This window comes from Anarrhichthys ocellatus, unplaced genomic scaffold (genome assembly GCF_004355925.1).
Source record: "Anarrhichthys ocellatus isolate YVR2014 unplaced genomic scaffold, GSC_Weel_1.0 scaffold61, whole genome shotgun sequence".
In the NCBI taxonomy this organism is placed as follows: domain Eukaryota; kingdom Metazoa; phylum Chordata; class Actinopteri; order Perciformes; family Anarhichadidae; genus Anarrhichthys; species Anarrhichthys ocellatus.
The window spans coordinates 1,649,858-1,673,659 of record NW_022280091.1 but is presented as its reverse complement, the minus strand read 5'-3'; the positions used below and the strand labels follow the sequence as shown (position 1 = coordinate 1,673,659).

The 23,802-nt window shown below is 44.6% G+C and overlaps 3 protein-coding genes across 6 annotated transcripts in view; all 3 read right to left on the bottom strand.

Annotated features, from left to right (window-relative positions):
- Positions 1-201: 201 nt before the first annotated feature.
- stim2a (tromal interaction molecule 2a) lies at positions 202-10,570 on the bottom strand. The gene is made up of 12 exons (XM_031871958.1): positions 9,771-10,570; positions 6,836-6,966; positions 5,454-5,565; positions 5,222-5,333; positions 5,004-5,119; positions 4,657-4,834; positions 4,386-4,563; positions 4,069-4,230; positions 3,802-3,902; positions 3,469-3,722; positions 2,359-2,539; positions 202-2,191 (listed from the first exon to the last, which is right to left on the bottom strand). Exons 1-12 carry the CDS (start codon positions 9,892-9,894, stop codon positions 673-675), a joined length of 3,168 nt encoding a protein of 1,055 aa, XP_031727818.1. The 5' UTR covers positions 9,895-10,570; the 3' UTR covers positions 202-672.
- Positions 10,571-10,658: 88 nt separating this feature from the next.
- On the bottom strand, positions 10,659-18,045 carry rbpja (recombination signal binding protein for immunoglobulin kappa J region a). 2 transcript variants are annotated; one of them, XM_031871962.1, is made up of 11 exons: positions 18,011-18,045; positions 17,163-17,195; positions 16,920-17,015; positions 16,664-16,829; positions 16,316-16,490; positions 15,301-15,438; positions 14,992-15,104; positions 14,715-14,855; positions 14,004-14,159; positions 13,722-13,825; positions 10,659-13,613 (listed from the first exon to the last, which is right to left on the bottom strand). In XM_031871962.1, the coding sequence occupies exons 1-11, from the start codon at positions 18,028-18,030 to the stop codon at positions 13,277-13,279; spliced, it is 1,479 nt and encodes a 492-aa protein (XP_031727822.1). In that variant the 5' UTR covers positions 18,031-18,045; the 3' UTR covers positions 10,659-13,276. The 2 variants fall into 2 exon arrangements, with proteins under 2 accessions (XP_031727822.1, XP_031727823.1); XM_031871963.1 differs by lacking the exons at positions 17,163-17,195; positions 18,011-18,045 and adding an exon at positions 17,118-17,142.
- A 583-nt stretch (positions 18,046-18,628) lies between these two features.
- Positions 18,629-23,802, bottom strand: part of hgsnat (heparan-alpha-glucosaminide N-acetyltransferase) — a 7,848-nt gene continuing 2,674 nt past the window's right edge. For 2 of the 3 annotated variants that reach the window (XM_031871959.1, XM_031871961.1), the window contains exons 5-18: positions 23,670-23,739; positions 23,457-23,526; positions 22,988-23,091; positions 22,600-22,676; positions 22,443-22,473; positions 22,193-22,353; positions 21,965-22,080; positions 21,748-21,869; positions 21,339-21,465; positions 21,146-21,232; positions 20,964-21,041; positions 20,752-20,822; positions 20,164-20,276; positions 19,723-20,008 (exon numbers count right to left, since the gene is read on the bottom strand). In XM_031871959.1, the coding sequence (XP_031727819.1) occupies positions 19,827-20,008; positions 20,164-20,276; positions 20,752-20,822; positions 20,964-21,041; positions 21,146-21,232; positions 21,339-21,465; positions 21,748-21,869; positions 21,965-22,080; positions 22,193-22,353; positions 22,443-22,473; positions 22,600-22,676; positions 22,988-23,091; positions 23,457-23,526; positions 23,670-23,739 (1,409 nt within the window). In that variant the 3' untranslated portion in view covers positions 19,723-19,826. Of the gene's footprint in view, positions 20,009-20,163; positions 20,277-20,751; positions 20,823-20,963; positions 21,042-21,145; positions 21,233-21,338; positions 21,466-21,747; positions 21,870-21,964; positions 22,081-22,192; positions 22,354-22,442; positions 22,474-22,599; positions 22,677-22,987; positions 23,092-23,456; positions 23,527-23,669; positions 23,740-23,802 lie in introns of all 3 variants that reach the window. The other variant, XM_031871960.1, reaches the window with a different exon arrangement.

Genomic DNA, 23,802 nt, shown 5'->3' with positions numbered 1-23,802 from the left:
CCACAGCCAGACCAGTTGAACCACTGTCCTACATGAGTGCTGAAAACATTATGTTTTCCTGAATTTAAGCTTCTGTACTTTACAAATGCTCGAGCATTATTCAAACATATTGTAATCCTTGTACCGAACGGTTTAATACGAAGACGTACATAGTTACAGCCTTAAAAACGAATAATAGCTGTGGTGCCATCATGTGGTTATAAGGTGGTATTTCAGCTGCAGGACAGTAGTGAAGGCCCAGGTATAAAATGCACGGCACGCCACTGATTGAAACGTTTATAAATCCTGATTGGTGCATGAGATATGTTACATCTCGTTTTTTTACTTCAAACCAGTGAGATGAACACAGAGAAAAACACAAGCAACACAGAAATCTCTCATGTGAAATAATCAAAACTGTTGTCTTCAAATGTCTTCATTGGACGTTTATGTTGAATGTTCAAGCATTGCCTCTGTTATACAGAAAAGCAGCACAATTTCATACTTCAACAATAGGCAAAGCCTCAAAAAACTGCAGCTAATATGATATATGGTATCAACTATATGTCGACATAAGACTTAATAATCAAAAATAAATCAACTTCAGCTTTCCATGCCAGATATCTTCAATGAGGTTCTGAAACTCTCATTTTCAAGTTCAATAAAAAAAGGGGAAACATTCTAAGCTAGTCGTCAGAGTTTTTGTAGACCACTTTGAGGCTTCTCTGGAGTGGACTCAGTTTTCTTTTTGAAAGGATTTTTGAGCTTCAAAGATTTCTTGCTCTTTTCCTTATGTTTATTCTTCTCATCTCCAGTCTCGAGGGGCGATGCAGGAGATGGGAAAGAAATCTTGGAGGGTGGCAATGGTGGCTCCACCTCTGCTAGCAGCCTGCTCTGGGGCAGGTTTGGTGTTGAGGCAGAGAGGCTGGATGGTTTCCTAGCTCCGGAGTGGCAGGACTTCTCAAGGATTCCATCATACACAAGCTGACTCAGCGGGCCAGGCAAAAGGTCTGATGACGAATTCCATGGTACCTGGGAGGTTACCGTAAGGTCTGGTTGTCCTATTCCACCTTGATATGAACTTGATACAAACGCTCCCAACTCCTCCCTGAGTATTGATTGTTTAGGTATTTCCATTGGAACATCAACTATTTCCCAGGAGATTTTTCCTGTGGGAGTGTCTATGGAAGTGTCAATTTCGACTCTTGGCATTCTTGGTATTCTCCTTTTGAGAGAACCAGCAGACATCTCAAGTTCATCTCTCAGTATCCTTCCACTTGTTGACGGTCCTAAACCGAACTCTTGCTTCTCTGTGGATGACGAGATATCCATAAGTGCTTCAAATCTCTCTCTGGGCTGCAAATTTGTGGAAGCAGTATCTGTAAAATACTCCTGCTCATCTATGGATATCTTTCTTGGTGGTGTTCTAGTGGCCTCAACCATTTCGTCCATTGCTAACGCCCTCACAGAGGAATCAAGCTGACAGTCTTCATTATTCCATGAAAACTTTCTAGCACCAGAGTCGAAGGACGTTCCTATTGAATCTCTTGTAATCCTTCTGGGCACTGAGTGAAAAGGATGTTCAACATCATCTCGTATTATCTTTCTTGAGGCGCTGTCCATTGAAGCCACCATCATATCTCTTGAACTCTTCCTAGGTGCCGCATCTGTTGTTGCTTCTAATTCATTCCAAATGATTTTTCTCATGTCTAGAGGTAAATCACTTCTTTCTCTGTATACGTTCCTTGAAGCAGTGTCCCTCAAATCTCCCATTGTATCTCTCTCTACTTTCCTGCCGGAGAATTCCGCATCCAACTCATTGGAAAGCACCTTTCGAACTGCAGCATCCATGGGAGCTTCCCTCCTGTCTCTGGATATCTTCCTTGATGTAGCCTCGATCAAAGATTCTTCTTTTGAGATCTTAAAAAAAGGGGTTTCCAAAGAAGTGTCCAACACTCTGTCTTTTGCCATCTTTCTGCAGCTTGTGTCTAGACAAGCTTCAAGTTCTCCTGCCGAAGTTTTGCGAACTGGAGATTCAACAACAGCTTCTACTTCTTTATTCAAATGCTTTGTAATGGAGCTGTCCGAAAGCAGTTCAGTTTCATCATGGTCGAGCTTTTGAGAGGACGTGTCAACAGTAGGAGTAGGGAACATTTTGCTGAGAGGAGATGAAGTCATATATTCTGTGTCTGAAAACATCTCTTGGGAATCTCTATTAGTGAGAGAAATGAAAGGAAGAATAGGGGAAGGAAATGACATGGAAGAAAAGAAAAAATGAATCAAGGAATGAACAAAGACTGTCACTGATAGACCATGTTTTAGCATAAGCAAAGTGGAAAAACAAATTGGCCTCTAAAACTGATGGGCAGAGAGACATACTGTTTCTTTAGAGTTTTCGGGAAGAGCCCCTCCTCCTCACAAGGGTATGGTGCTCGGGTGGGGATAAGAAGGTCTGGGTCTGGGGCGATAATGGCGGCCGCTGGCTGAGTGATCGTGCCGGGACGATGTAACCGACATATGGTGGATCCACGTGTTTGAGGAGAGCGCTTCAGTGGTTGAACTCGAGGATGATCAAAGATGAACCAATCAGCAGAAGAAGATAAGACAATTCATAATATAAGACAGTGGTAAAGAGATGAATATATACCCCTAGTTTGCAACATTAGAATCTGGCACAGCACAATTTGTCCACACATCTTTGCAAACTATATGATTCTATAGGCGTAGAAACTCAATTAGCCACCTAGCTAACGTTGCCTTCAAATGGGGTCCTGTTTACTCTGTTCATTAGTCGAGTCCATAGAAACGGCCCCCAATCTTGTGGTATTCACAATTGCGTAAGTGAAAATTTCATGAGTCGTGACGTGTTGGCTGATGTTTTCAGAAATGGCGGAGGCCATTGAAGTTCTTTTTTCTTTGGATAATAAGTAAATATATTGTAATTTTAGTCAGTTTTTCATTGTGATTTTATACTTCTGTGGAAGATGTTGATATTCCCACCAGCCTTTTCCCTCTTGTCATTATGACTTTACATTTCTTGAATTACGTTACCCACTCGCTAGCATACTAAATTTCGGTGGCTTCTAGACGACTGTACCGTCCATGTTGCCGTTGCCTAGTATTGGTGGTCTCACGACTTAACCACTTGAACGCCAGGCCTATCGTGTACACAACTTCATATCAACGAGGTCACGAGTTCCATTTAAAGGCAGCATCAGTTTCAGTTAGCAACATTGTTAGCTCGATGGCCACAGGACAGTAAGTTCACACTGTTTCACAGTTTTTTAAAGATGTATTTGTACCATTGACAAAGAAAAGTAATTACAGACGTTTCCATACAGAGCACGAGGGGTCACTGAATGGTTTGATGTGTATGAAAGTTATGTGAATCACATGCCATGGCCTCTGTAGTCACCGGATCCGAACACTATGTGGACACTGATGGGGATCCAAATAACGAATCTAAAAGCCACCATTGCTGTTACTTACCTGGCATCTGAGATATAATTGGAGAAGCAGACCCTTCTAACAAATCCTCCATAGATCCAGGGACGGAGCTGTGAGAAGACCAAGATGGCTGGGCCACTCTGGGAAACCCCAGGCCGATCGAGTCCGAGTAGAGCTGAGCAGTGAGGTTCGACAGGCCGGGATTCCTAATGATGGTGAAACCACAGAGGTGCTCGATTTTCTGCCAGCGATGGAGGCGCTCCCGCAGGCAGGCTGTTACTTCAAACAAGGCATTCCTTTGGGATGTACAAAGACCATATGTTGCATTACTGTGACGGACGCAGACGAAACCTGCACAGGTCATTTCTAACTCACTTTGCCTCCAGGATCTTCTGGTCAACTTGGTCTAGAGAGGAACTGTGTGCGACATGGAGAGTCCCGAACAGAGAACTCCTCTTCTTCTTAATCCTCTCTGCCTGCAAGGAAATACGGGTGCAGGTCAGTTGATGTAGTAATGGGAGAAATAATAAAAATGTAAGTGCCCTTTACATGTTTTATAATTACTTGCTTACGTATCCAGTGCAGTCCCTTTAAATATCACCTGTGTGTTTTCATGTGTGCCCCCCCTTTTCCATGCATTACCTCTTCCTTGGCGATGGCAAGCTGTAGTTCTGCTCTGTGCCTCTTGACATTGTAGTACTGGACCTCCACCTCATGCGTCAGCTGCAACCACAGCTGGAGGGCCTCGGAGGCAGTCGAGCTAGCCTGCATGTCCTTCTCCGCCTGCTTCAGTGCCCCGCGGACCTGAAGGAGATGGCATCGGTCAAATGTTATAGATCAATATGTCGGCAAATTGTTGAAAACTGCTGGAAAAGCTTCTTTTCTGTCCTTTAAATCCTTTGAACTTTCCAAACTAAAGCAAGGATGACAAGCGTCTATAGCGCAGCATTCGTGTCTACCTGCACCAGCTCCTCCTCTGCGTATCGGAGGCGGCTGAGCTCGCCGACGGCTCCCTGCCTCAGCTCGTGCAGGCGGTAAGCCTCCTCCTGCGCCCCCATGATCTCATCCCTCATCATCTCCTCCAGATTCTGTTTCTCCTCTGCGACGTTGCGATTTTCCTTCTGCGCCTCTGCAAGTCTGAGCAAGTCAACGTTTTTTAGGCAATCGAACCAAACAAAGTCAATTCATCAACGTACAGTAGGTGAGAGACACTGATAGCCGAATACTTACTGTTCCTGCAGATCTATGAGGCTCTGCTCAGCCCTCTGAAGACTTTCCAAATCTTTCATCATCCTGGCTATGTGGAATTTACTGGATTTGCTCTGGGCCGTGGCAAACCAGCAGCCTCCAACTCCCATCACCACCGATACAATGAGCAGCAGGTCCTTCATGTAGTTATGAGGGGGTCCTGTGGTGCAATGGAAGGTCATGATTATTAATGGTGGATGGATCATAAATGCATCCTAGATGATGACATGGGACAATCGGTCTATGACAGTAGTTCTCTGTGGAAACTGGGAGGGTTTTTAGGTCTGGAAGGCATCAGGTGAGGGAAAAGGGCGAGGACTTGTCCTTACGTGTAGGCGGTCCAAACAGGACAACGTCCAGAGCTTTGATGTTGAGCTTCTGTTTGTCTCTCTGGTCCTGAACCCTCAGATGGCCACTCAGGAAGGATGGCTCATTGGCTGCAATCCTGCACACAGGTGTCAAAGTTTGGCGCATTGATACGCCTCCTTGCGGCAACTGACTTTTACAACGACTCGCTCGGACAACAGCAAACAAGAGATATCCTCACCTGGGGAGTGTGTTTCCATTGACCTTAAAGTCCTTAAAGTTCCTTTCGTACTGGGGCAACTCAACAAAATCCTTCAGCCAGCGAAGCACGTCATCCTGAGTCCAATTATGGACTGAGAAGTGAGACGAGGAAAGGAGACAAAGTGAGACGAAATAGAGCTTGTAACTTTGGAACACACACACACACACACATTTTCTCTCTTTGTCATACACACACACACACACACACACACCTTCCGACAACTTCCAGCCCCTCCAGAGCTCCTCAATTGTGATGTGTTGGTCTTCTCTGTGCAGGTGGCTGTGTTTGTTGGTCTGCTGCTGCTTCATGTCCTCCATGATGAACTGCAGAATGACAAGAGAGGGACACAGGGAACAAGTGAAAACTTTAAAGAGTAAGGTTAGGGGTCACGAAGCACGTAACATTAGCTGAGCATAAAACCTCTTCGTCAAAAATAAATTGGATGAATGTGGCGGTGTGTTGTGTACTTGGATTTCAATCCATGAATAAAGAGTGGGTGTTTTTAATTTGTATTCATTTAGAATGCAAGCAGAAGCATGAGTGTGTATTGCAAACGTGTGTGTGTGTGTGTGTGTGTGTTGGTGCTGTCTTGGAATGTGTCCTTGGCTGTAAACAGAGGCTAAATGTGAGGGCTGGAGGGAATCTTGGGGGTATTCTGATGAGCCCAGATTCCCCCCCCCCCCCGATCCCAACCCTCCCTCCTTAAGTCTCTATGGCAACCGCAACCCGAGCCCCTGGATACTGTATCCCTGAACTGCATTCTAGAAGGCATAGAATTCTGGATTTACTACCAATGTCACATACAACCAGAGACTCATACAGTCATTGGGCAAAATACTTATTCACTCTGGATATCATTAACTCGGAAATATTGAATTCAACACAAATCAAAAAATCACAAAGGCAACAATGTGCATAAACAAGGTTTTACATGCAGGTTTTATATGCCTTTACACACGCGTACCGAGCCGTATGATGAACGACTGATCACTTGTTTTCTTGACTGAATGAAAAATGGGTTTTGTTTTTGGCTCATTAACAAAATGTCCTTTGTAAATATATTATAGGTTTGCAAAAAAAAAAGAGATATATAAACCTTGAGGTATATAAAGAGGTATATAAACCTTGCTTTGCTTTGCAACATAATTTTGTCATATTTAGGTATTCATTGTACTATTAACTTGTATTTTTTCAAATCATTTCATACAGTTTACAAGCAAATAACTGAAGTTTGACATTATTTTGCAGAATGCAGTTCACCACTGAGGCGAGCAGTGTATCTTTACAAGTTTGTTTGTGGCAACTTTCGGAAACTGGCTGAAGACTTATGGAAGCTGGAGTCAGAAAATATTAAGACGTGTTATGCTGTCAAGTATGGCTATGAAGGTCACCAGTGTTGCAGTATTCTATTAGAGCAAACCTATTTTGTCACCGAGCCAAAAGCAAAGGTTATACCGTTGCTATCCTTGACTCTTCCACCAGCCTGAACACCTGTTGTTGAACTTTATTACCACGTCTGTCTCATGCACGCACAAGGATTTACACACAGCTAAGAAAACAGGGTAAACATCTCATGAAGAGCGAGTTCTGTACCTCCAAACTCTCCTCCACCTCAATCCCTCCGTCTTGGTCATTGTCCATCATCTGGTGGATGCTCCGCAGGGCCTCCAGGCTGTAGCGATCCGCCTCGCTGATGCATGGTGGATACACCACCATGCAGGGGTCTACGTGGGGAGGCAATGACATCAATTATTATTTCACACAACTTATCCATCCTTCATCCTTTGATGAAGCTCAGCTGTTTAATGCATCTAATCTATAGATACTTACACACACTTTTCTATCTTCACTGCTCCTTTTGGAGCAGATGCAAGGAATTCTCTCAGTACTGAGTCACAGTGATTATTTTAGTTATACACGGAATGCACATTCACATTTGTAGGAGCAACAGAGAGGGAGTGTGCACATTAACTTATTCATCCATCTATGTACATCAAAAAAGTCTCATTTTTTGCCTAACTGAAATGTCAACATTTCACTGAAAAAAAAAGTCAATGGCCATGGTTGCTTTTAGAATACAAACAAAGTTTTGGCCAGCAATTATTAATTGTGTGTTTATCAAAATGAGTCATGCAGGGTGTCCTGTTAGCCTTGTGGTTAAAACCCATGCAATATAAAAAGACACATTAATGTTAATGTCCCGAATGTGTTTCCTGACTGGCTCTGTCAATAAAACTCAAAGAGTATCCCAACCCCCAAACAACTTGTTTCAGCTAAACCAATTTATATGGGTATTAATGTTGTTGATGGATTCAGGTTCTAATCTTGACATTTTAGTGCAAAGTATTCAAATTCTACATATTGTGTACCCTCCACTGGTTGAAACCTGGCTATTAGCTGATCTGGAGCAAGGTGACGTATATGGAGTCAGCTTTTGAAACCAATGACCACCCCTCCCCACCCGTCCTATAAAACCAACGTCTCCCGACTCAGCGGACTTTCAATTAGCCTGAACCGCTAATTCTAATTGGTAGCATATACATATCCCAGCCTTGCATGTAGACTCAAATTCACAAATGTTTATAACAATTTATATTGTTTTTTGTCAATATAACAGACTCTTTACAGCAACCAAACAATAATCATTACAAACAGTCAGCATGCTAGTGATTAGCGCTAGCAATTAGGAAAGCTAATTTAAAAAGGCAATGGCCATTAAGAACGGTAAGTTAAAAACAGTTAAGTCTGGCTACAGGTTACAGGAACATGGACCCAGCAGTTCATGTGATGCTTTTTATGTTCTGTGACTGTAGCATGAAATCATGGTGGAAATAGCAAGATAGCTAGCTAACTAGTCAGCCCTGACATGAGGAAAATTGATAAACTTAGCATTAATGCTTCATCCACACACTCTTGTCAAAGCTTAGGAACGCACATTGCTATCGCAGGATAATCAGTCAATAACGTGAAAAATCCACATAAAAGAGAGAAAATGATGATAGACGCAACTGGGCGTTTCTTATCACCCAGTCCTGCTCATCTTTATACTGTTTGTTCATGTTCTAGAGGCATTTTTTCATTTTCCAGGATAGTGGCACTTCAGCCAAAGATTTGGGTTTTAGTTACTCATTAAAATAAAAAAATAATTTGAAATTAATTATCTAATAATAATTTTAAAAATGCAATTATTTTCATATACTGTACTCAGAAGTACCTGCATAATCAGTGTAGTATTTACAGATTAGCATCATAACAAAACCCAAATGTCAGTCTGCAGAGCACCAGGGCTTCCATGTACTGCTCACATTGTTTGATTTAAGATTTAATTAACCACTGAACCTAGACTGACATTTTTTGGCTAGTCACTGTTTGTATAAGTGCCATGGATACTAAAGCAAACTGTTAGAGTTACAGTTTTGACTAACTAGGAACTGGCAACACATATCGACTATTACAAAAATAAAACATGTTTGTTACAACTGGAACAGCCTGTTGCAATTAGACTTTAAATTGTACAGTATGTTCCAGGCTTTGGTATAATATGGGAACACTAATACAGGAGAAGATGACACACAGGTTTCCGTCATGAGTCCATTTTTGTCTCTGTGACACTGTGTTTTGGAGCTCCGGGGAGATGAAGGGCCCAGGGGTCACAGGTTATAGTTAAATCCCACTATCAAAATGATGGTTTCCTGAAAGATGTGAGTGACTCTTTTCAAGCTACAGTTATTTAGCATGGTCATACATTGTTAAAATTCCTAACAATCTGCTGAAATTTAGATCTTTGAGAGTAAAATCTATGACCCATGATCTCATTCCCACAGCCAGACCAGTACAAGGCAAAGACATTGATCCCCTGGTTGTTGATGAAACTTGCATTTCTCAACAGTGAGGAAACCTCTAAGCTGGGTAGGCTATTGAATATCAATGGTGCATACAAAGGCCGTCTGAAAAGTGTGTGTGTCCCTGTGGGACCTCCACATTTAATTATTTCCACAGGTGAGCTGCAACTGTTGAGCACAAAGCAGCCATTTCAACTCGAGGTTACACTTGTATTAATAAAAGCAACTACGAGATTTAGAGTGGGATAAGTTTATTTTCAATGTAATTAGAAAGAAAAGATTCATGTTCCCTAAATGTCTTTTTGGCAAAGACTCAAAAACCACATTTCTACCAATTAGGTGTTCTGGTATGCAGATGATGACTCACTCTAGCTTTCACTGTCATACAAAAATGACCTTAAAAACAAGGTAATCCTGTCAAGTCAAATGGATAAACAACACTTTCAGAAACTATGAATGGTTGATATGTTTTGAATGGTTTGGAAATGGAAAAAATGGGGGGGGGGGGGATTTCACAAATCACGAAAAACTAGCACAGTGCCAGTGTATCATTTTCGCAGTGCCAATGTGCGAACGGCAGGCCTGTGATAATTTGCGCATTATTGGCGATAACAGGGCAGATTTTAAATACTTTGTCACCAGGTTGAGAACTGAGTTTTCCTATTTGATTTTTGTGCTTATTATACCTGTTGGGTCGAAGCTTGCGCTCCCGCCGGGTAAGGTGAAACCCTGGAGGTCCCCTGCGCCGTGCGCGGCCACGAAGAGCGCAGCGGGGAAAACGAGGAGCAAGAGCGGGGACAGGGGCAGCATGTCAGATGGCGGATGGTACTGTCGTCCAGAGTCGAGAAACAATTCAAAACAGACGGAGAAAGAGCATGCACGATGCCGACCCCGCGTTTAGGAGGCAGTCTGCGGAAGCTTTGCGCAACCCCGCGCTGCTGTTTACAGCCACGAGCTAGACGTGAGACAGATGATCCGCTTGAGAAATCTCGCAGGCTGGATGACTCCAAATGTGTGACAGCGCACGGAAAAAGTTCCAACACTCTTCGGAAAGTTTGCAGTGACGATGTGCTGGCTTATCCAAACACGAGAGGGCTGTGCGTAAAAACACTCCAAAACGTGGGCGATGGTATTCCGGTAAAAACGACAGATACTGCTTTTATAAATCCACTCTTGGCCTAATAAAAAGTTTGGATGAATGATTCCAGAGGCTCAGCCATCATTCATAAAATCAGATTTTAAGGGCACATTAAAACCTTATTAGCTCAGTTGTTGTTTAAAAAGAAGGCAAACAATAATCCTCTAATCCCGCTCAGGGTGCAGACCGCTTCTCTGCGCCTCTCGTCCTTTTGGAGAGTGTTTTGGCGAGCCACATAATCACGCTTGTGCTGTTCTCTCTTCCTCTCACATCGAGATGTGACGTTGTACATGGATCTGACAGCCCCCCCTCTCTCTCTCTCTCTCTAACCCTAACCCTAGCAACAGGGCCCCTAACACTTAATTATGTCCCCCCCCCACACACACACACACACAGCGAAACGCACGGAGTTGCAGCGTTGATCCAGCGAACCCAATGGGAAGTTTTATATAGTCATGTCATTTGTAACAGAACTGAGCAACTGCGTTCAAATCCACACCATGGACACGTAAAACCAACAGAACAGTCACTCCTGCCAGCTGACTACACCACCTGTCTGGTTTTTATGGCTTTACTGGAGGGTCAATTAAAGGCCTCCTTAGCCGTCACTATGGGAGGTGAGGATCAAGACTATCATGCTGGGAGGAGCGTGTGGCCCGGCCGTCTGGGTCCTTGTTCACAGATCTCCAAGCTACGTGGATGAATGAAGTAAACGATGGCGCACCTGTTGCCAAAGATTTCTCCAGCGTACCCAGACGCATTCAGTACCGTGTCCTCAAACTAGAAGTATCAAGAGTGTGAGGGGCACAGAGAGATCACAGGACTACACACACACAAACACTCACACACACGGTAACAACTCGACTTAAACAGTAACAAAGTGTCAGGTTTCTTTCCAGCAACTCAGCTCCCGGTTTATAAATAGTGGGCCAGCATTGACCTGTAGCCTGTGGAGCATGCCCAAGTGGCACATGTCCAATAAGGCCTCTGCAGGGTCTGAGTGAGTAGAGAGTACATTTATATAACATACTCCACTCGTTGATGATGAGAGAAAAGAAGTAAGTAACAAAAACAAAAAACGAAAGCTCTCTTTAAAAAAACACAAGCAAACGCTTCTGAGTGACGTTCAGCTTCAGCTTGTTTTTATTCAACACAATTTCCACGAGGAACCTTGGCGGCGGCTTGATTTACTTATGAAAGACTATTACAGCAGAATGAAAAGATGGAGCGATGTCATCATGGGGGGGGGGGGGGGGGGGAGGAGCAGAGACACTGATTTCCATTAACCAAGAGCCACGAAAAAACGCTGTATGAGGAGGCGCTTTTAGTTTAGCGACTGGCGACTGAAAGAAACGCTGAATGAAACCAAGAGCTGACGCGTTAGTCGGACTGTTCTATGAAGGAGAGCGCACCGTTCGGCCGGGACTTTGTGGTACCACAAAGAGGTGTCCAATGATCCACATTGTTCGCCATGAAAAGTGGCAGCAAGCAGGCTGACCCACCACACATTTCCTTGAAACACAACACACACACACCTGACAAATACAGTGCAGTGATTTTGAAGGATACGTCCTTTTAATCATTCCGGACTAGTTTATTCAGCCAGAACAAAGGGACATCTTCACGCTCAAGCTGCTGAACAAAGTAGGAGTCTGAATCTGTACAAGTCATCGCCTCATCGCGCAAGACCCGAAGCACAACCGCAGCTTTAAAGGAGTTCTGTTGCATTTGCAGTCAGACGCTATATTTGACAAAAAGGCCCCCCCCTCCAATATAATGGGACTATAAGGCACATAAAGCAGTTTCATGTGGGGACTATTTTCTTTCAACCACAGTTCCCACATGAAACTCCTCACAACGAGGTCTGTGAATTATCTTGAGCAACCGTCATGATTTCAGATTTTTTTCAAATGTATTTTTATTTTTTTTAAGGCACTTTGTCCCTAGATTGATAAATAGCACTACAGGTAAGAGGAACAATATGTATCAATGATTTTGGGGTGAACTGTCCCTTTAAGTGCTGTGCCATGTGCACAGAATGAAATCTCTACTGTGACCAGACAGATGTTAGTTTTCACCTTCTTTCTTTGTTCCTTGACTCAGCAGTTATTCTACATACACAGTCATTGTTGTCTAAAAGGCTTCACCGCTGTGGAATAAGAAGCACCGCTGTGGTGAAAGAGGCACGATTAGATTGGAGTTGAAGCACTCTGGTACAAAAAAAACGGCACAGTGATTAGAAAACACCGACCTTGGTCTCCCAGAATACACTGAGAGTGCATCACAAGTTATCACACACACACACACACACACACATACGCTACACACTCATGAATAATGTCATCTTTGATATAAAAAGTTGGGGAAAGTCTTTTGGGACTGATCGGTTAAACCCGCTGACCTAGAAGATTGAGACAAAACACAAATTCTATTTGGTAACAAAAGTGAACTTACTATGCAGTATCATACCGAAAAGAAAAGAAAAGTCAATATGTACCTCGGCACAAGCTTATAAAATATAATATGAACAAAACAACAATAATGATATTCCTTGGTCCGTAAAAACTATGTTACTCTTACAACATTTCCCTTGCACACGTCAGTCAGAACATGATCTCAGTAGAAAGAGAGCAAAGTGGAAACAGCCTACAAACCCAGAGTCATGAACAAAACCAAGATGCCTCTTGTACAAATCAGTTCGTTGTGAGAGTTAGACGGCAGATTAGTCTTCTTTCAGGTGAAGATCTTGACTATCAAAGTCCTTTGAGTGCGGCTGTTGACATGTCCGAAACAAACCAGGAGAGGGAGACAAAGAGTCTTCAGTTATGCCAAGTATTCTCTTTAAGCTTGTCTTTTTTTCCTCCCCAGCCCTCTTTAGCATCACAGCTGCCCTCCGATGAAGAGCCTCCGATGAAGAGCCTCCGATGAAGAGCCTCCGACTCTGCGTGCGATCCCTCGCAGGTCCACGAGCCTCTTTGGCTCACAAGTCCGTGCTCGCATTCTCCCGCTCAGTCATTCGAGGCGCGCGCGAGAACGCCGCCCGCTCGTCCCGAGTCACTGGGACAGCAGCGACATGGTCGAAGCCCCCCCCGAGTCGCTGCAGCTGTACGCCCCGTGGCCGTCCCCGAGCCCGCCCAGGGAGGACGACGGCGAGGAGGAAGACGCCGGTGACGACGAGGAGGCGCTGCGCGTCCGCAGGATGGCCCCCGTGGCGCTGCAGTGGGGCCGCGGGCCGGGCTCGGGGGTGTAGGTGAAGGTGAGGGCGGTGGAGTAGATGACTCCGTCGTTGCGGACCAGCGTGACGGGGACCTGGACCGGCTGTCTCACCCAGCGCCAGCCCTCCCTGAAGGCGGAGATGTCCGGCACCACGCAGAGGACGCTCTCCCCGCATCTAAGGGGACAGACGGATGAGACAGGGTTTGGCGGTTGGTTTTGCGCCACACACACACACACACACACACACACACACACACATACACACACAGATGTAAACGCTCACCTGTACATGGTGTCGGCCTCCACGTCTCCGAACCACACCCTCAGCTTAGGGGTGAAGTTCTGTCCGGTCAGCTCCAACATCGCCACGTCTCCTCCGCCATTTAACTTCGGACACAAAAAAAAAGGTTTTAACCCTTTAAAACGGGAGAAAAAAAAAAAAAAAAAAAAAAAGGTCCCTACCAGTAGAGTACAAACTAAAACAGGAAGTAGTCGGTAATCAGAATAGCACTTGTGTAAAACGCATAACGAGCATATTTTCAATGGAAAAGGTTTGCGTGCATACCTGCAGACTCTCCACCACGGGGACAGGTGTGACCGGCGTGGGGACGGGGCCCATGCCCTCATAAAAGGTGTACTCTGCCTTGTCGGTGCTAATGATAGTCCAGGACGCCCCGTCGTTGACCATCTCCTTGTTAGTCTCTTTAGAGCACTGTGTGGCCTGGAGGAAAAACATCGAAAACAAATTCACGACCCACTTTTATATTTAGAAAACACGTGCGCAAGCTACCGTAGAGTCAGGCAGGAGCTTACCAACGACGGGGACAAAGACTAGACTCTCTTCTTCTGTTGCTCTGGAGTGCTCGTTAAAACAAATGGGCGGAGCTCTGTGCGGGTACTGATTTATTTAATGCATAAAAAGCTGGAGGTACGAGCTTGTGTTAACTACAACTCCTGAGGTGCATTCTGACAAAAATCCACCAATCCCCATGTTAAAAATGCATTACGTACCCCGCTATTAGCAGGCACAAGCTAAAGATTACACTGTAGTGTAATCATGAAGAGAAGTAATACATTCAGAGCAAGCGGCTCCTCTCGTTTCACAACTTTATAGGAAAACTCAAGATTAGGAAATAAAGGTTCTTTTAATCTCAACGATCTGCTATTTAACTGAGATTTTACAAGAACCAGATTCAGGAAGCACAATTCAAATTAAAAACTAAATTAAAAACTACTTAAAACTGTGTGTGTGTGTGTGTGTGATTGGACTGCACACCTGAAACTGGATGATCCTCTCCTGCGACAGACAGAGGTACATCCTGTCCGTATCTTTCAGGTAGAAGGCACACTTGTGGAGCTGGGACACCGGGTCGTCTGCATCCATCGACGCCGTCTGCTTGTCCACTTTGCGAATGACCTGAGGGGATCGAGGCGAACACACCCGTCGGGAAAACAGATAACGTACGCGTGTGCAGAACAAACACAAACAATACAAATCTGTAGAGTTATAAACACGCCTACGTGTGCGTGAACTGACACAGACACGCGCGTACCAGTCTGGGCAGGGCCATGCCAGTGACAGAGCAGACCAATTTGACCGTCTGGCCGTAGTGAATGTAGCCATCTCTCACAGCAAACTCCTCTCCTTCAGACTCCTCGTCGTCCACTGAACAAAAACGACACAGAACTTACTTACACGTCTATAACTTCCTCTCTACCTTTAAATAGGTGTTTCAGATCAGCGAAGGGACACGAGAAGAAACATTTGAAATAAACAAATATATTTAAAAAAACTATGGAAATGACCACAGAGGATTTAAAAAATACAAAATAAATACAAATAAATGCAGGTGAAGACTTACAGAGGTGAATGTAGAAGGCTCCCCACTGTTGGGAGCTAGCAAGAAAGTTCCCCCCCTCCACATGAAGATACCTGGTGCTGACCGTCTGGGAACGCAAGCGGTTGAACAACGCCACCTTAGTCCCTGAGGCTATACACACTGGGGAGGAAAGAGAAAAGAGTCACATGCGCGGTGAAACCAATTAGGACTGGGCGGTATGACCAAAAATGCATATCACGGTATTTTGTAAGATTCTGGCGGTTTCACGGTATATCACGGTATTTTTTTTCTCGCGTTAAAGCATCAATTAATTAACGTCGAAAAGAACCGGCCAGCCTACCGGTGAACAGCTGTTTGTGTGGCGTGTCTTCCGTTCTGTCACTTCCTGTTTCCTTCACCTACATTCCCCAGGGTCCTAAGTCCCTCCATGTACAGCTTCTTATCACCCTCTATGTACCAACGTACATTTATAACAAATACCACACATATTACACGGTAATCAGCGTTGCATGTGTGTCTAACCAAAATACCTTTTGTTGTTCAGTCTTTGTTCATCCTGCATCGCTCTTTTCTGTTCTTTCATGTAATGTTACTGGAGCGACAGAGCCTCACCCAGCTGTTAGCAGACTGTTGTTAGCGAGCTGTACCCAGCATGCAGTTAGGCGGTGAAATTTTATAAATGTACAATTATTAGTGTTACAAATTGTTTGTGTCACAAACTGTTGTGTCGTGGTGTTTTGCCCCGTTAAAGAGCATTAGTTGTGGGTTGTTAATTGTTGTTATAAAGTTATGACCATGACTAGGGTTCCCTCTCAATACACTTAAGACAACTAGCTCCGACCGTAACGCTTCTAGCGGCGAACAATATATTTTGCTGCCTGTTGAAGAGCGACAGAAGTTGTTTCGGCTGTATGACGGTATATGAAAAATTCATATCGTACGTGAAATTGAAACCGGTATACCGGTTGAACCGGTATACCGCCCAGCCCTAGAAACCATACATCTGTCTTTTTCTTCTTCTTTCTTTTCAACTCACAATCGGCGTTCTTCAGGGACTGCTTCTTCTTGGAGGGCTTGGAGATGACCTTGATCCTCTTGCTGAGGAAGAAGCCGATGTTGGCGCTGTTGCCGTACAACATCTTCACCGACAGCATGAAGTGCTTCCTTTTGTCCGAGTCGCTAATGTACAGCGTCTTAGCCGTGCAGAAGTGCTAAAAAAAAAAACCACACAAGTTAGGGTTTTTCTTTTGTGTTTGTCCCCCTTTCACTTCTCCGTCTGAGAGTTCGATGGTGCAATGAGAGAAGTATGAGACACCGTCACATGGAAATAACGATCAAAAACCCCCCACCCTGCGGCACTGCGTCGTCATAAAAACCGACCCACCTTCCCCTCCAGATGGAGTTGCTGCATCTCCTGCTCGCTGTTGCCGATCCCGATGAACGCACACGGCTGGGCCTCCTGCTCCGTACAGCCCTCCTTCTCCATGCTCTCCAACTTCTTCTTCCAGCCACTGCCCATCAGGTACACGCACGGCGGGGGGCAGAAGAACCTGATGGAGGCAAGCGGGCGTTTAAAACAAACAAACAAACAAACATATGGCACACGTGAGCTTTCGCCATCAGAATCCTCCCGCACCAACCTCTTTTCATTGCCGTATGACTTTTGTGCCACTTTTGCGTGCAGTATGAGCACCGTTTGGTCGTCTTTGTCCTTCAAGTAATTCCTCATAGCCTCCCTGAAACAAACAGAAGACAGAACAAATGATATATATATATATATATATATATATATAAAACATTAACATGATTCAAGTTGTTTGCACGTAATGTTCCCGTACTGATTTGAATGTTTTTGAGCTGTTTGCCTGTGTTTCTCTCTCTACCTTGTCAAACGCTGAGGTCGCTCACCGAACTTCCTGCAGAAACACAAAAAACATCAGGGTTGTGTACATGTGGTTTAACAACAACAACAACAACAACAACAACAACAACAACAACAAGCTTGACAGAAAGTGGGGCAATAAACTGAGTTGGCAAAGAGCATGTTAGTGACGTCTTAAACATCATACTGTGTATAAAGGTGTAATACCACGCATTCATTCACACATAATACAGGATTTACTTCTGTTGGTTTCTGAGCAGTTAATAATAATGTGACCGCACAATGGCACAGCAACACTACGAACTTCTCTTTTATAAGCTACTTTTTGAGGAGGAAAAATGAAATTGAACCAGCAGACGTGTGCCGAGGATGATGATGAACTGGTCTAGCGTTACTCTGCTACGGCTAATCCACGCGATCGCTATGATTTTAATGCACGTTAACAATGTAGCACTGTGCTGAGCGACACGTTAGTTTGTGAAGACATTGTCACAGTGGAGCTGTGCTCAGCCAGTAGAAACACGCATTAAACAGACGCAGCAGGTTATTTGAGTTATAAAAACATTCTGTCGATGGCCGGGAAAGTTTCTAAAGTAGTTTGAAACGGTCCGTGTCGTGCGACAAGTCAACAAGTGGCAGCGAAGCCAGGCAATACTACGAAGAATAGTTTAGCATAACTGACCCCACGTCAAGCCGCACAGCAGCACTGTGTGCGGTTAGCTTACGGGGGTCGCGGCAACGCTCCTAACACCCACAAACATCACTCTAACACACCGCCAACTGGCAGCGTTTCACCACGAGGAGAAAAAAAACTTTTAATATCATTATGCTTTGAATTTCAGCACTTACCCCGTAACAACGGGCGCCATCTTCCAAATAACTCCCCCCCCCCCCCCCCCCCAAAAAAAAAGGAGTCCAACAATCGCGAGATCCCTCCCCCAAAGCCCCCTCGCCAAAGCCAGCGGCACAACAGAAGAAGCAGACTGGAAGGAAGAGCAGGGGGGAGAGAAAATAGGGGGAGGTGTGACGGGGCAAAGGGGTGAGAACAGGGGGAGGGAGGGGCGACGGGTCGACGCCAAAACTACAGGCGTGGGAAAGTTGCAAAGTCGCGCGAGAGCGCAAAAACTCTCACAATAGACACGAATGAAGAGAGACCGATCGTATCGCGAGACCGAGGCACTCTCACAACTTGCTTTTTTTTCCCCTTCTTCTTTTTTTTCTCCTCCACAAGGCACCCACACTGTAACTCGATTCCCACGGCTTATTGAGCAATAAAGCAAACTACACCTGCCTCCACGTCGAAGAGCTGGAAACACAGCTTGAAGATAAATAATGTTACGTGAACTGTAACTCTGGAGAATATGTATTCTTATATAAAGTCTTCATATGGCAGTTATACAACTAGTAATCATTATACCCTGCTTTAAGGGCCCGATAAGAGAACACATTACGAGTCAAACAGCAATAATGTTTTGGATATTTATATTTTATTACATAAACTTATTTTCAAACTGTGAATAAAAAAAAATGTATAAAAGTTTGGCACAATGATTTTCATCAATTTAGACAGTACTAGATGAATTATTCCAAAAATCACCCACAGCATTTGGATATTTCACAGACTGAACATATGATTTTGCAGACTGCGTTAATAAAAGTAATACCTGCCAATCGTACATGCATGCAGTATGGTGAGAGTAATAGTAACAGTTTTATGGTGAGATAAGATGTCACCACACCTCAGAATCCCATAATTAAACTACTGTTCAGTACAATTGCTTTCTATAAACTCCAAAATAGCTAACTTTTGGCAAGAGAAAGGCAGATCACTTCTGCCAATGCCAACATTGTGTTACAAAAAAAACCCTGATCAAAAAGAAACTCATACACATGAATCCTTCTGCATGGACCAAAAATGCAAAGCAAGCACCCTCCAGTGGGCTACAGTCATCTCACATGCCCTCCTTCACTTCCCCTCAGCTCTTGGTAACACACAGCTTCATGTGTCGCACCACTGGGGGAGCAGAGGATTGGGGGAAAAAAAGACGACTGAGGAATGAAACATTGCAGCAGATAGTTTAACATTCATATTTTAAAAACCTCTACACGCTGGTTTCCCCTTGTTTGAATATCACGTCCATCATCCACTGCAGTGGAAACAGGAGATCACAACGCATTATTGGTTGCCTTTTCTCTTTTAATGTCTCCTGCTCTGGAAGGGTCAGTCTCACAATAACCCACATCAGCTTTTCAGAGCAATGCGACAGTACTTTAAGATGGCAGCAGGGATTCTCCCAAAGGGAAGTCAACAAACCACCACTGCAACAGCCTGCTGCTGCTGCCGCCGTCTGCGGTGCAAGATGAGGAATGAAAACCGAGCGTCTATAACACAATTAAATGGCAGATCAACAATGTCAGTGTTCACAGTTCTCAAATTCCCACACCATACGCGTTCTTCCTGAGTGAGTTAAGATGTTTGGCAGCCGCTGCGTATCTCAAGATCTTTGGAAAAAGAAATTAAAAAACTAAAAGATGTGCTGGTTGAAAGAAAAATAATGTAGTGACAGATAACCACCATAGTTTGGACCGCTTTCCTAATATTTTCAGATTTGACCTCCTTCAATTCTGATGTCAACAGTGTCCCATCATTTAGGGGCCTCCGCTTCTAAATCTTCCAGAAGATCTTCTTCCTGTAGAGCATGTAGGAGATGAAGACCCAACAGGACGTGGCCACGAGGTTCTGGGCGAGGTGCTCGACGTGGGATTGGCTGTTGGCCATGCGCCAACGGAAGGGAAAGTACTCCTCGAACACTTCGTGGCCCACGTACACGAGGATGGAGTTCATACCTGGGAATCGGAGGGAAGAGCGGATTTAGACGCGGTGAGTCCGGTTGATCTGATTTCTCTGAACTACATCTCCACAAATGCTTGATCGAATTGGTTTAAAGTATAAAAAAAAGAACAGGTGGGGGGGCAGGCCTGCCAGTCTACAATCTGCTCACCAGGGTAGTAGAAAGGTGCTCCGGACCACCACCCCTTCACGTCCACCGTGTAGTAGACTAGCACCAGCAGCACGTACGCAAAACAGGCCAGCGTCGTCACATAGGACAGAGACCTGGAGATGAAACGAACACGTGATGCAGCGCTGTCAAAGACATCCTACTGCAGGTATTCATCAGCAATATCCCTGTAGGTGTGGAGAGCTTTTAAAAAATGATTTCTCTCATGTCTAACTTTCATACGAGACACAAAAACAGTGGCTGAAGGTTCAAAACCGGCACGGTAATCCCATGCACTGACGTGGCCTCACGCTAACACTTAAGCTAATGACACTCTGGTTTCTGGTGGAATATTTATGGTTTCCAAATTTAGGATGATGAATTGTAGTCCAGCTAGCCAAAACATAAATTATAGTAGGCACAAAAAAAAACTGACAGCCCTTCAGTACAAATTCTTTTTTCTTTTTTTTTTTTTTAAAACTGCCTATTCCTTTACAGCTACTTCCTCAAGCATTCAGAGTCAACAGATACCAAAAAGAAACTGATGGGCAAAACCCGTCCCGTCTGAAAGTGCATGACAGCAGACCTTACCAGAGGTTCTTGTTGACGGGAATGAAGCCCTTGTCAGTGGAGCACTTAGTCAGAATTGCTGATATGACTCCCTGTGTGCCACAAGAGACTTTATTAGTCACTCGGCAAAATTTAAACTCAAACAAACATCGAGACTCAGATCATAATCATCAATATAATTAAAGGTAACAGTAAATTGAAACAAGTGTGTGCATACTGTAGAATGTGCTTACCAGTAGGAGACCCCATGTAAGGAATCTTGATATTATACTTGTGTGGAGATCTCTGTAGTGTAAGATTATTTTTCCTGCCTTGGGGACAATAAAAAGAACTAATAGCTATATCATTCTGAATTTTGACATCAGAAATAGAGATAAAAGAAGAAGAGAGAACCAGACAGACAGACGCAACATACCTGCAGTCCAAGAAAAGCCATGAGGATGGAGTTGATGCTGCCCAGAACACCTTCTGGATCATATGGCACACGAGTTGCGTAAATCATCTTTTTTGAAACGGAAACAGAATTTGAAATGTACTAAAGCCAACTCAAGTGTAAAGTACCGTACCACCGCTCCTGGTATGTTTGGGTTGTGTTGGCGGTCACTAACCCGTGACGAAGGAGTCTGGTAGATGTGGTTCTCTCCGAGCAGCCATCGGTCAATGAAGGCGGCCGCTCCACCGGTACAGTTGGCGTGCAAGCCCATGTCCCCGATCCCACCTGGACCCAGATAGCCTCTGTTCAGAACCAGAGGGAGCCAGTGTTATCAATGTGGGGTGAAGCATCGGCCTCTCAAACTTTTTTTTAAATTTCACATCACTTTATCGTTTCAAAAACCAGATCCAGTTTGAGTCACCGTATCCGAAGGAACGTGAGCTAGCTTGCAGTGGTTAAACACGTTTCCCCTCTCTGATGATGTGTACACGCAGACAAAATACTTTTCAGAAGCGGTCGAATCCTTGTGGCTTGCTGAGCGCTTCTCTTTTTACGTGGACACAAACGCGCCCGGTTTTACTCACGTTGGGCAATCTGGCACAGGAAGTAGGAAAGTGAGGCACAGCCAGATGACTTCTAAGAGAAGCACACACAGCCAGGCGGGCCAGTACAGCATGATGTCCAGGCCAGGGGACCACCAAGCATCCTGGGGAACAGAGACGCCCCTCAATCAAACACATATGTAAAATACATCACATGTAAACAAGAGATCACAATGACAGAACTCCATCATTGGCTAACCGTTGTAAGGATGTCAAGATGACCTCTCGCAAACAACAGATCCAGACAGGCCACAGCCAGGTAAGACCAGGCCAGGCGCTGCAACACACCGGGGATCCTCAGATTGTCCCAAGACACTGTGGAGTGGACGAGTGTCAGCGTGAGGCAGAAACACAACAAGTCGTCGTCAATCATCTGAATGGTTTCTCGATACTACAGTCGACAGCGAAGCGGTGTGCTCGTACTCACGCGGTCCGTGGCAGTAGTTTGGGTTGACGATGAAGACGCCGATGATGAAGAGCTGCGCGCTCCTCCACGCGACTTTCCTCAGCAGCGAACGGCGGGTGGAGCCCGCACGGAGCATGGAGTTGATTGAAAGCGCGATGGACGTCCCCATTATGAACACAAACCTGGCAAATGGGGGGGGGGGGGGGGCGACACTAAGAGTGAGATCAGGAGACGCAGAGAAAAAGAAGATGAACATCTCATGAAGGCTTACCAAGGGAAGACTAGATCTGCAACAGTCAGGCCTGGAAGAAGACAAAATGGGAAAAACACAGGCTTTAAAAATCAACTGCAACGCCACGCCAGACAAGATCTGTGATTTATTTCTGACCTGATTAAACATATAAAAAGTAGAACCAGGTGGGGCTCACCATTCCAGCTTTCATGTCTAAAGAACCAGTATCGCCCTCCTCCATAGTTCACAAACACCATAATGACTAAGGAAAAACTGACAGCAAATAGAGAAAAAGCATCGAGGTTACACCAAACGGAACTAAAGTGACACAGACGTGTTTGTTTCAATAGATGCATCACTACTAAAATACCACCGAAATATGGCCGCGTGGTTCACTTTAGGAGGAGAAGACTGCAGCCATGTTAATATCATCAGTAGGGACTCATCTCATTAATGAGTGTCAGTCATCTAAAATGAATGTCACTCTGCAGTGAAAAAAAAATCACATGATATGAAAGATCAGGCCAAGTGGTAATTCAGTTAATATCCGTCTTTGAGGAAGGGGTGAGGGGTGAGGGCCTTACCCTCTGAATGTGTCCAGAGATCGCAGCCTCTTGCTGTGGCTGGGAGCTGGAGGGAGGATGTTGTCGGCCACTGGTGACACCGTCCTGCTAGGGGAGCCCAGCTCCTGAATATGAAAGTTAGACATCAACACTGGACTCACAAATCATGGTTAAGACAATTCCCAAGAAGATTTGACCACTATGAGGTTTGAACACGTGAAATATTCAATATTTTGTTTTATTTTGAAAGAGTCTAAAAATACTCTCCACTAAAACCTTTAATTATTTTAGTGTCAACAGCCCCTAAGAGCGAAGTGATGCATCATCAAAACACATTTTATTCGTGTCACATTTTTTCAAACTCTTAAAGAGCTTTTTAATGCAGAGTTCAAATGCAAACCGCAATAAATAAATAAAAGACATTTGGCTGGCAAAATCAGGTCCTAGAGTTTGTGGTTGGAATAAATATCCTCTCTACACAAACACTCACAGAGTTGATGAGCCTCTCCGTCTCCATGGAGCCGCTGAATCGGAACAGGATACCCTTCACTACGTCAAGCCTGGACAAGAAGCGAATCAACCAGTTCAGGAGTAAGTCCATAACACACACACGCTCACAGTTCAGGCTCAAGACACACAAATACAGCAGGAGGATTTATCTGTACTCGGCAGTAATCTCAGCAAGAGATGTTTATCACTTTACCCTAATATTTTTGTTCCGATGGCAGAAGCCAAGGCCAGCCCAGCGAAGATAAGGAAAGCTACCAAGATCGCTGTGTGGGGGAGAGGGAGAGAGAGAGAGAGAGAGAGAGAGAGAGAGAGAGAGAGAGAGAGAG